At 37.0% G+C, this 12,619-nt stretch overlaps 1 protein-coding gene across 1 annotated transcript; it reads left to right on the forward strand.

Annotated features, from left to right (window-relative positions):
• Positions 1-12: 12 nt before the first annotated feature.
• Positions 13-12,396, forward strand: COPS5 (COP9 signalosome subunit 5). The gene is made up of 7 exons (XM_009634511.2): positions 13-281; positions 2,789-2,917; positions 4,146-4,211; positions 5,686-5,771; positions 7,851-7,962; positions 8,731-8,879; positions 11,995-12,396. The coding sequence occupies exons 1-7, from the start codon at positions 96-98 to the stop codon at positions 12,077-12,079; spliced, it is 813 nt and encodes a 270-aa protein (XP_009632806.1). The 5' UTR covers positions 13-95; the 3' UTR covers positions 12,080-12,396.
• The last annotated feature ends 223 nt before the right edge of the window (positions 12,397-12,619 follow it).

Consider the following 12,619-nt stretch of genomic DNA (forward strand, 5'->3'; position numbering starts at 1 on the left):
GGGCCGGGCGCCGGCCCTGATGGCTTCCGCGGCCTCTCTCTTGCAGCCACCATTACTTCAAGTACTGCAAGATCTCGGCGCTGGCGCTCCTGAAGATGGTGATGCACGCCAGGTCCGGGGGCAACCTGGAGGTGATGGGGCTCATGCTGGGCAAGGTGGACGGGGAGACCATGATCATCATGGACAGCTTCGCCTTACCGGTGGAGGGCACCGAGACTCGCGTCAACGCTCAGGCGGCCGCCTACGAGTACATGGCTGCCTACATTGAAAACGCAAAGCAGGTAAGGAGAAGCGGGGGAGGGTGTTTCCCTCCCTGGTGCGGCTGTGGGTCTTGTGAGCTAATCGTCCCTTTAAACACTCTTGCATATAGATTCCTGTGTCTTACAGTAGGTCATAACATACTAGATTCTCCTTTCCTTTATAAATTATTTTCATTGCTCAGGAAGCGTTTTTGTGGCTGCAGCTGGCGGCTTATGGATGGAACAAGGAGGGAGTGTGTTTCTAAAGTACCTGATGTAATACATGTTTCTAAAAGCAGTATGCAAAATTAAATTTAAAAAAGGTATGTGTCAGAGATACTTGCAATTTGTAGATTGGGGATACAACATTTACTCTCACCTTCTTGCTTTCTGAAGTCTTACTGCGTGGCCATGCTGCTGTTTTCCATAAAAATAAAAGACATTTGTGAAGAAAATGCTAATGAAGGAATAAGTACGTTTCAGCGCAACTTAGTTATTCATATTTACAATTTGGAAGTTTAGATGAATGACTCAGATGTCTGTTCCCCCTCTTTGTCACCCTGTATTCAGAGACCCATGTCATATGAAGCCTGACTATGCAGTAAAATTCTCACATGCAGCAGGATAACAAAAATGCCAATCTGCTCTGTGGCTGATGCAGAAACCAGCATGGCACGTCAGAGCACCTGATGAGATGCTTCTTCAAATTCAGGGCAATCCTATACTACAGATACGCGTTGAAATAACTCTTCAAGCTCAAATAGATTTGAGGCCCGGTATACCCTTTGATTTTTCTTAATCCTGGAAGTATTTTAAAACAGTTGAAATTAGAGGCCCCTTACTTATTGACTGGAGATAACAGTTTGGGTTATTTTAGAGAGCTGTACAGCCTTCTGTACACTTAGAGATAATGAAATTGATGTGAATTAGGCTGGATCATAACATCAGAAAAGAGTAAACATAATCCAGAAGTCGGTGTATGCTGAGACTTTTTTAATTCATCCCTGTTAAAGAGAAATTTTTGAAATTATTTAATCTGGTTCCTTTTATCTGGAAACTATTAATGTCATAGTGCTGCACTGTTGTTGCAGAAAAGTAGGGAGCTTGAACTTGAAAAGATGTCTTTATGTAAGGATATATTCGTACTATCCAGTTCTTAAGTGGAAATAATGGGTTTCAAAACAGCAAGTATATACCATAAAATTAGTATTTTTATGTAGTTAGTTTGTCTTCTGTTTAAAACCGTCCAGGTTTATGTAGGAGTACTCATATGATAGGAAACATTTTTCTAGTTGTTTACATTCTACAGTTTTGTCTATAGTTGGTTTCACGATTTTGAAATTGAACTTGTGTGCAAATATAATAACTTAGCTTTACTGGTGCTCTGGCAGAGTTTGCATGCTGGCTGTGTTCCATATTTGATCTTTGGCAAGCAGTTGTTCCTGGAATAACTTTTTTAATATTAGATTGCAAGTTCATATATTCCCCTGCATAAGCACTTTACAGATGCCAGCATTCCAGTTACTCGCTTCTCCATGGGCAGGATCTGGTGTTAATACAGACAAAATGTGTCATTTGGCTTTGAAAAATAACACGTGTTCTTTAATGTTTTGTTGGTCTCTCCTTCTCTATTATGGGAGATGTAAAGAAAATACAAATATTGTTCACCAATTCAAAAATAAATGTTCCATTCAGTAGGCAGTTTGTGTGTTTTGTCTCATATTAACATTTTTCTGATTTAACCTTCCTGATGTACTCAGTATTTGGCAGAACCAAGCAGGTGATGCATCCAAACGCGTGACTTTCAGTTAAGAACTGGTATATAGGGTCATATCAAGATTATTGAACTCAGTATGGAGCAGCCAGTAAGCAATTCCTGAGTGAGGTTTACAAAATGAGGTGCAATGGGTGTTCGTTCTCCTGGGGGTGTTTCGTTTTGTTAGTTTGTTCTTTTTCCAGCATTTGTAGAGATAGCTAGGGATATTATTTGGAAACTGCTATTTTGAGTTTTTCCTAAAAATCTCAAAAATTCATCTTTTGGCTTTCACGGCATGGTCTCGCAATAATTTCTGTCCCTTCTGCTGTTCGAAAACATGCCTCTCTGAAGTTATTTTTTAAACCTAGCAATAATCTCTCTATATGCCTCTGAGATGTGTTACTGTACTAAATAATGAATGTTCGTTCTCTACTGGCATACTATACATTATATGAGATTATGTGTACTTAGGTCACATCCACCGTAAGAAATTACTCTTCCACGCTGTGGCAAGCCTCAGCTTACTTAACCGTCTCGCCTGGCTCCTTCAAGTTCTTTGTTCTGTGGTAGTAGCTGTAACAGCGAATGCTAATGCTACGGGTTGTATGGTTTCTAGAAAATAGTTTAGCAAAGTAAGGTGTATGTTTAGTTTACTATTAGTAAGTTAGCATCACAGGCTGTGTATTCCTTATCCTCTCACCGTGCTGTCGTATGTTGGAAGGCCCAGTAGAGGGCAGCTGATGCGTTCGGAATGGAGTTGAACACTGGTTTTGTTTTCCTTCACTGCTGTTAGGTTGGTCGTCTAGAAAATGCAATTGGCTGGTATCACAGTCACCCTGGCTATGGCTGCTGGCTCTCTGGGATCGACGTCAGTACCCAGATGCTTAACCAGCAATTTCAAGAACCCTTTGTAGCAGTGGTTGTAAGTATTGGCTGATAGTTGATAAAACTGTATAGTAAATCATGGGGGGAGGAGGAGGCGGGCGTAATTTTTAGATTTCAGTCAACGTTCTAGTAGTGTGTATTTTACACAGTGGAAGTCTTGGATCCAATTTTAAATTGGTATCACTTCTTTTGCTTTGCTGGCCACATACTGGTCAAACCAGTAGTATTGCTTACCAAGGCCATTTTCACAGCATTGTTCCGAGTATAGTGTTCTGTGTAAATCCATAGAAAACTCTTAACTTAAAGTTCTACTCAGTACTTTTGCAAAAAAAAAAAAAAATTATTGAGCAATCTATATTCAATGTCCTGCAATAGAACAAAATTCGGGTTTTGTTGCTGCTTCTGTCAAAATAGAGCAAAGCATGTCACAGAGTTCTGTTGTGTTGCATTTAAAATGCCTTTTAAATTAAATCAGTGGCATAGTACAAGGTAGAAGACACTAGGAAATCTATCTTTGAAGAAAAAATCTGAAGAAACTCTTTGGGTCCTTCAGGGTCTTCCAGGCTTCAAATCACGTTTGAAATCAAAAGTAAACCTTATTTTAGATACTAAGATACTATTTGTATAAACCATGCTACTGAAGGAAATACAGGAAAAAAGACTGAAGTGAGTCAGAAAGAAGGAATATAACTCTGATGGAAGAATTACATTAGAAAAGGATAAATAGCCCTTAAGAAGTATTTCCACCATGTGAATTCTCTTACTTTATGACATAATTTCACAGATTCAGAACACTTTCCTTCAGACTGCTTTTTTCTTTTTCTTTTTTCTTTTTTTAATTACTTTTAAATTTAAACACAGCATTAGTAAATATGTTCGCAAGCAGATTCCTTCATTAGTTTCCTCTGTTTTCCACCAAAATACAGCAGATCATGTAATACATTTTCTTACCTCTAGTGGTTATAAGATTAAAATGCAGATTTTTATTATGGTTTATTGATTGCTCTTAAGTGCAATTCCCTTAAAGTATTTGGGGAAATAAGGAAAATGAGTTTGGGAAAAAAAAAAGTCCATAGAATGCTATGAATATTCCCATCTTTTTAGAGAGTCTTATACCAACAGATGCCAACTGAAAAGTACTGTTTATGACAAAATGAATGTAATTTGCACTAATTATGTTTCTGAAATACAATTACTATAAAGTTCATTTATGTGTGTAATAATTTATAAAATGCATATAACAAGCATTACCTGTATTTGTACAGATTGATCCAACAAGAACAATATCTGCAGGAAAAGTAAATCTTGGAGCATTTAGGACATATCCTAAGGTAAATAGTTAAAGTTATCTAGTATGTGATCACCAAACTGTCTTTACATGAGAATAGATTGGTTCTAAAGATACTGCAGTTCGATCATGACAGTTTGATCTGCTGTGCTCTACTGCATGTCATTGTTCATTCTAAAAGAAAGACGTGCTGATATACTGGTTATTGCATGTCTTTGGATATTGATTACATTTACAAAGGTTGACTTCTAGTTCATTTTTCATAGATTTTTGACAGTGTTAAATCAAAGACTGTCTAGATAATGGAGCTGTCCTAAGATTATATAGCTCAATGTACCCATTTTTTAATGGATAGAGTTGTAGGTAGCATTTATCAAAATAGATTTATGTTAATTCTTCTCTATCATTTTTTTAGACCTAAACCCAAATGTTAATAGCGTGTTTTATGCTACAATCTGCTTTTCATTTTAGCAAAGCATGATTTAAAACTATCTACTTAACTCTATCAAATAAATATTATGAATCTTCGCAAAATAATGTACCAAAAAATGAGTGAGTTAAACAACGTGGAAGGATTAGGCTAAAAACTAGGAAATCAGATAGATATTGGAAATCTAGATCTCCAAATGCAATCTTTTCATTTATACTTCTGGCAGAGATATAACTGTGCTATTTAATTTCAATCTAATAAAGTTCAGGTATATCCTTCAAATTTCCAGTTATGATTGACTCATCAAGAACTTCAGTCTGACATCCAGTAAAACTGTAATTAACAAAAATATTTGTGAGACATTCCCAGCTGCATTCAAGTATTATTTTTGTGTGCTCAAATACAAAAGAGATCATCTTAGAACAGTTTGTGATTCAGGAGAATATTCACTTCTGTAGGCAAAACCACTTTATAAATACTTTCAGAATTTTGAGCAGGGAGAGTAATCCTGCGCCTGGAAACCAAATCCTATATGGAAGATGCATGTTAGAAGCATGTTTTTAGGGAGTCCTCCCAGTGGTCTGTGGGCAGCTCTTGGATAGTCAGTAGCGGTGAGCGGCACCATCTTGGCTAAATAAATAACTGAAGTTTTAGGTATCCCTAAGGCATATCCAAGGCATGGATGTTTCTTCCCTCTTCTCATGCCTCCTTTCTTCTCTCAAAAGAGGATTGAAATCACTTCCAAGAGTAGGTAGAGAAATATTATCTGAGAAGAAGCTGGCTCTTCCTTTGATCTAAGAAATGATCTCATCATAGCTTGTCATCTTACTTGTTTGAAAAATCTCAACTATGACCACTAGTTTGCTTCCAACGTGCTTTTTGATAGACCTGAAAATGTAACGACTGCTAGTAAAGCCAAATGTAAATCTGAGATCCAAGAAAATTCCAAATTTCAGGCTGCTGGGGGAAATTCCATTTTCCCTAGAAAAAATAAACTAGAATTGTTGTGAAGTGCTTTCAAAGAGTTTAGGCATTTTAAAAAGTCCCAAAATTACTGTGTCATCTTTGCCCTTTGTTGAATTTTTAGGGCTATAAACCTCCAGATGAAGGTCCCTCCGAATACCAGACTATTCCACTTAATAAAATAGAAGACTTTGGTGTACATTGTAAACAGTAAGTAACAAAAAAACTACTAACTCTAGCACATATTCTCAATTTTTGTGTTTAGGTTAGTGATTCAGTACGGAAAAGTACATTTTTTTGGAGTGTTTCAAATATTGAAGTTCTTTGTTGCTTTAGCACTGTTGCTTTTGTGAAAAAGTGTTACTGTCATTTATCAGGAGATATTTTTAAGGGACAGCTGTTACAAAGATGAAGATGAACCTGGTTAAAACTTTAGCAGTTGATTCCTTAGCACCTTTAAGTAGTGGTGCTTTCTTAGGGCAGGGAGGAAGTGTCAGATGTAGATTTAGCAGCAGAGCTAGGGAGACTGTAATCTGTCTGCTCTTCTGAGTAGTGGCAAGTGCTGCATATCTCTGTCCCGCGTCACTGGGCATGTTTAGATTGTTTCTGTCTTTGGTAGGATTGGAAGGTGGAGCTGCTTCAAGGATAACATCAGCAACAGGAAGAATTACTGCTTTTTCTCTCCTCCTAATTTACTTTCCATGAATTAAAAAGGTAGTTTAGTTTTAACCATTCTTTCTTTAACTGTTCAGTCCCCAGCGACACGTTCCTCACTTCATGCCTATGTTTACTTATTTGTCAAAGCATTTGTTTTGCTGCATCAGTCCCCTGATCTGATCCAACTTGTGGAAGCACACACATCATAGAACCATAGAATTGTTTAGGTTGGAAAAGATCTTTAAAATCATCAAGTCCTACCATTAACCTAACCCTGCCATCCCACCACTAAAACATGTCCCTAAGCACCACATCTACACAGCTTTTAAATACCTCCAGGGATGGGGACTCAACCACTTCCCTGGGCAGCCTGTTCCAATGCGGGACAACCCTTTCGGTGAAGAAAGTTTTCCTAATACCCCATCTAAACCTCCCCTGGCGCAACTTGAGGCCATTTCCTCTCGTTCTGTCGCTTGTTACTTGGGAGAAGAGACCAACACCCACCTCACTACAACCTCCTTCCAGGTAGTTGTAGAGAAGGATAAGGTCTCCCCTCAGCCTCCTTTTTTCCAGGCTAACCCCCCACCCCAGTTCCCTCAGCTGCTCCTTGTAAGACTTCTTCTCCAGACCCTTAATGATCCTGTCTCTCTAGAATGTCTGTGACTACTGATCACTTCTTAGTAGCAGTCTGGATAACCTTAGTCAAAATTTAATTGGTATGCAATGCTCAATGTGAAACTGCTTCCATTTAATCTTTTTAAGTAAGTTTATTACACTAGCCCTCAAACAACTTGGATTTCTAATTTTGGATCTGCCACACATCTCTTTGAAGAACTTAGTACCTCATTTTTCTTAGCATATGTGAAATAAGGGTATTTGTTCTATCACAGAAATATTAAAGTGTGGTGTGTGGGTAGATTTTAAAGCACTGTTATCTCTGATGGCGTTTCTTACAGAAATGCCAAACAGAATAACTTTCCGGAGAAATCGAGAGATAATAGGATTATTGATAACCTGCTCAAGAATTTCCTGATCAAAATGAAGTTTAATATAACTCTTTAATGTTGCTGTAATTCACCTACACTAATGACATTGCATAGCTCAGCTTTCTACCTCCTTCATCATCTCTTGTGAATTCTTTAGCACTACTAAAGCCTGACTTTCAAAATAGGTGTGGTAGAATGTAAGATTGTTTGCCTGTTTGTAACATTTACTGCTATCAAACATTCCTAACTGAATTAGAGGTTAAAGATGACTGCAGTTTTGCATATGTAAGTAACAGTTATTACAGTATTGAAGATCCCAAGCATGGAATAGGGCATCATTGCATTGCACAAGAAGTCGTTAAGAGACTAATTAAAAAAACTTGCAATCTCATTAAATAGAACACAGCAGTATGTGTGGGGATTATGTATACCTGTATTAAAGCTCTATGTGAAATGTTTATGGAAAATCTTTTAGAGTTAGAATTGGAACTGGGGGGTAACTTTTTTTTATTGTTTGGTGCTTTGATCTTTTTGAAGATATTTGCCATTGCTAAGGATTTTTTGAGATGTATGTACTTTTGGTGTCACAGCCAAACAAGATATATTTAGATAGAAGCTTACTTTGTTTGCATGTTTGTTTTTAAAGGTATTATGCTTTAGAAGTCTCATACTTTAAATCATCTTTGGATCGTAAATTGCTTGAGCTTTTGTGGAACAAGTACTGGGTGAACACTCTCAGTTCTTCTAGTTTGCTGACTGTAAGTACCATAGTGTGCTATCATGTGCATATATTAATTCATTAGTGCTGAAAGCCAGACCCTCTACTGTAAAATGCTTAATGGGACACTGGTAGATATAGATCCCACATGAAGAAGCTATTTGTCAGACTGAACAAGAAAAGAAGGTTTTCTTAATGATAAATACTGAAATGTTCCTTGTATCTGCTCTCTAAAAGTAGAAGGTGGGAATAACTTACTGTTTCATTTTACGGAGTTCTCCATACGCTTAGATTTTGTCTTAAACTCCTTTTAACCTTACATCTCTTTACAGCACTGTAATGAATAGTATGCCTTAAAATAATGGTATTGAATAAGTAAACAATTTAGAAAAATATACAATGGAACTTTTAAAACGAGGTTGCAGCAGAAATATTGCGGGTAGACCTTCAATGTCACAGATCAGCATCAAAACCTTCCTTCTACAAAAGGCAATTTTATACCTTTCCTCTTCGTCAAAACCAACGGAGTTTTACTTACTCTTTCATAACTTAGGGCATGGGCAAAAAGTAATAGAGAGTGCCCACTTCAGGCTTTAGGTATTGAGCATTTGTCAGATGTTCAGCTTCTGTTCTCTCAACCACCACTCGTGTGCCACTCGTGTTCTTTATCACTTCTATTGCAGATACAGGTTAAAATGTGCAGCACTACAGTCTTAAATGCTCTTTTTAGATTGTGTTGATTTTGTGTATAAATGCTTGAATTTATAGCTTAGAATTCAATAATGTTTATTACCTTCTTTCTCCTAAGAATGCTGACTACACCACTGGCCAAGTCTTTGATTTGTCTGAAAAATTGGAACAGTCAGAAGCTCAGCTTGGAAGGGGCAGTTTCATGCTGGGTTTAGAGACTCATGATAAGAAATCAGAAGACAAACTTGCAAAAGCAACAAGAGACAGGTAAGATAATGCATATTTGTGTTCTTCCCTGTAAAAAGTGTTATTTTGTTTTAAACTTACCATGCCTTTAACTGTGACCTACCAATTAAATTGTAACCTACCAAGATTATAGGTAAGAATGATTAGATTATAGATAGGAATGAGAGACTCCAAATATCACTAGTTACTTTTGAAAGTTTAAGAAAATCTTGCCTTTATTAAACCTACAATGGCATTTCAATCTTTGTTTCTGGCATAAATTCAACTCTAGTTTATAGTCTATTAAACAAAAAATCCCTGTTAAATTCCATCAGTATATGGCAAACCAAGAAAGATGTTTTCTGTCAAATACAAAAAGGTAGCATTGCTAGAAAATAGCATGTTTTCTGTGGTTAATCAGGTTTAAGCTAACTGTAAATAAAAATTATTGCATAGGACGTGATTTTAAGAACTAGGGGCTAGTCCAGTAAGTTTGGTTTACACTTGTGTAATACCTTCACTCACTTAAAAATGAACTCCCTTTTTTTCATATTTTTTTTAATTAATACATCCTTTTTCCACACATGAAGGGGGCTTTTTGTTGGTTTGTGTTTTGTTTTTAAGAAGTAGATTGCAGACATTCTGGCCTTTATATTTAGCTACCCTACCTGATAGCAAATACTTGCTGTTACCAGTTATTTAACTTGCCATCGCTGACTATACAGCATTATTCCAGAGAACCTGTAGTGTTTTCCCTGAGTGTTTTTTATATGTTTGTTGGTAAGCAGCTCTAATCTTGTTTGAGCTTTGAAGTACAAACATTGCTCCTCACTAATATTTACATCTCTCTCCCAATAGTCTTAGGAATGATACATGTGCCTAGACTATCTATATAATGTTATGGTCACCATTTTTCCAAGGAAAATCTTCAGCAAAGGCTAATAGTATCCAACAAGTCATACAGTATCTTGGGCTGTTCAAGAACTTTGGCAAATTCCAGGCTTTGAAAACCAAGAAGTACTGTACTGTGCATGCTAGTATAACCTCAGGCCCATCTGTGGTGAAGACAGGACTCATCTGCGTGTGTCTGAGGAATGTTCTGAGTGAGATACAATCCCATTTAATAAGGAACAATTCTATAGAATCCCTTAGAACAGACTGCAAAAATTTAATAAAATCTGGGATGTTCTACTTTTCAGATTTGGAGGTTTTGTCATCCTCTTCCTCCATCACTTTATCCTGATACATAGAACAGTTTTCTTGTATTCCCTTCCCCGCCCTCCCCTGCCACATTAGCAAGCAATATGTGCCATAGTACAAACTTTACCAAGGAACTGATTTTTGAGATACCAGATGAGTGGTGAGTTTAACGATAGGTAAAAAAAATCAAGAGACAAAAAGAAGGCCTTGTGTGAAGAGACTGATAAATAAATTATTTTATTTACATCTTGCTCAGCATGGCTTTACCTTAATAAGGAGAGGAGTCGGCTTGTGTTGGACAAGCCTTTGTTCCACAATAAGCAGTGGGGGAAAACCTGCAAGTGTAGTATGTCATTGCTAAATAGAATCAGAGTTGCTGTTGTGCCAGCGTCTTCTGTGCGCTTGTTTCCTTGTTATGGAAAGTTAACAGCTCTTAACAAGTTTTCTAACAAACATGATCAAGTTGGAGGGGGGTTGACTTTACAGAAGTTAACACCCATCTAGCCTATTTCAGTTGTAGAATACATTTGCAATGGAGTTAAGGCTGCTGCTAACTCACAACAGCCAGGCTAGGTGATACCTCCCAGTTCCTGTAGTGAAACAGCTACAATAGCAATGCTTTAAAAGACATGAGAAGGATAGAGTTGCTGACAAGTCTGCTTTGATTTTCATCCTCGTTTGGTGTCTGGTAACACTAACCACATTTTATTTTCACATTACTCTCACGTGCTTACAGTTATTCTAAGAAATCACTCCTTTTCTGATCATCCTACTATATTATTTCTTGCAGCATTTCTAGAGATTTTTTTCTGTTTTTATTTAGTCATCTTCAGTAGTTAGTTTATAAATTGTAAGACTGGAAGGGATTGTTGTTGTTATCAATTCTGCTTTCCTGTGTAACAGAGGCTCCTGTAGTTCTCAACATGGATTGTAACAGATGCATGTTTTTCTTGAACAAATAATCTTCCCTAAGAAAAGACAAAAGAGAGTAGCAGACTTGTGCAGACACCAGGACAATTGATTCAGTGGCACCTAAATTACTTTCAAGAAATAAAGTTGTAAAGTTTGCTAAAGGATAATTGGGTGTACTTGTTTGAGGAAAAACAATACTGTAAGCCATTAGCATAAAGGTGCTTACACTTGGCTATATTGTATCTTGTTACTGTACATACAGATCTCTAAGAGCCTTTTTCTAAGAGTTCATACACATTAGCCAAATTGTGCTCCAAGCCAGCTTCCTCTGGCTAGGATTCCTTTATTCATCTAGTAGTAATTTGTCCCTACTCTCCATGCCTTTAGGGCTGATTCATCTTTTGCGTTTGTATATTCTGTTCTGAGACATTTTTGTTAGTTTGCCACTACATCCCCCTAAGGCAGGCACGCTGGATGAAACTTGGATCAGTAGGAATCCTCTCTGCTGTTTGGGGGTTTTACATGTTGCATATTTTGACTAATAACTGATTAGCTCTATAAACTCTCCCTTTAATGTTCTCTGTAAAGTTTCTTAGAGGAGCTATGGTTACTGCACACTACTGTCCTGGGGTTAGGCAAAGGAGATAAGGGGGAGAACAGCAAGAGCCTTCAGGTATTGATAACAGATGGTAGCTCCATTCCCCCAGGGTTTGTTATTGGTTTTTTTTAATTTTATTTTTGGTTCAGATGACCACAAAGCTAGCTTACTTGCTATTGTTAATGTAAGATGTCCTAAATTGCCAGACAAAGAAGTTTTCTGGAATTGGTCTCTGTGTGTAGAGTGCTCGTTGGTTTGCTTTTTAAGTAAGAAAAAGCTATTGGCAACAATAGCTAAATTGCTGCATGTGACTTTTCCTTTCTAGACAGTTGCTAAGATTCATGGGGTTATGGGCACCCTGAACTTCCAAAACAGCTGAATATCTTCAAATAAAATGACAGTTTGGTTCCGTGTATGGCCAACGTTGAATTTATGCTTGTTTTTCAGCTGCAAGACCACCATAGAAGCGATACATGGATTGATGTCTCAGGTTATTAAGGATAAACTTTTTAATCAAATTAATATAGCTTGAAGTGCATCACCAGCTGATACGCATCTCCAAAGCAGAAAAAGTCATGGTTTCTTTCGCTTGGACTTGTTCAATTTGGGAAATGAAGCTGGAGTGGAAAATTATTCATTTAATTTGTAGTACTTTAGTATTTCCCACCTGCCTGACCAGTTTTAAAGAACAAAATGTTCTGAAATGTAGTGCAACTTTTTGTTCTTTATCATAAAACACAATCAATTTGGAGAATTGTTCCAAAAGAAAAATAAATGTGACTTACTGGATTTTGCTCTTAGGTATTTATCTCTTATTACCCAACTGCAATAAAACAATTTTGAAAATGAGTGAGTGTTTTGGGGCTTGAATTTTTTGGCAAACATTCATCTCCTCTTATTCTTTTTTCCCTATTGTTCTGTCCACTCAGATTATATTAGATAGGCAACCTATGCAGTATAAGAAGTTTGTTTCTCAGATTTTCAATTTGTGTTTAAGAATTCAAATCCCATTTGCTTATCTTTTAATGAGTTATTAAAGATAATGGAGCCTTTCCTGATTTAGTTTTACTGG

This window comes from Egretta garzetta, unplaced genomic scaffold (genome assembly GCF_000687185.1).
Source record: "Egretta garzetta isolate BGI_Z169 unplaced genomic scaffold, ASM68718v1 scaffold251, whole genome shotgun sequence".
Lineage (NCBI taxonomy): Eukaryota > Metazoa > Chordata > Aves > Pelecaniformes > Ardeidae > Egretta > Egretta garzetta.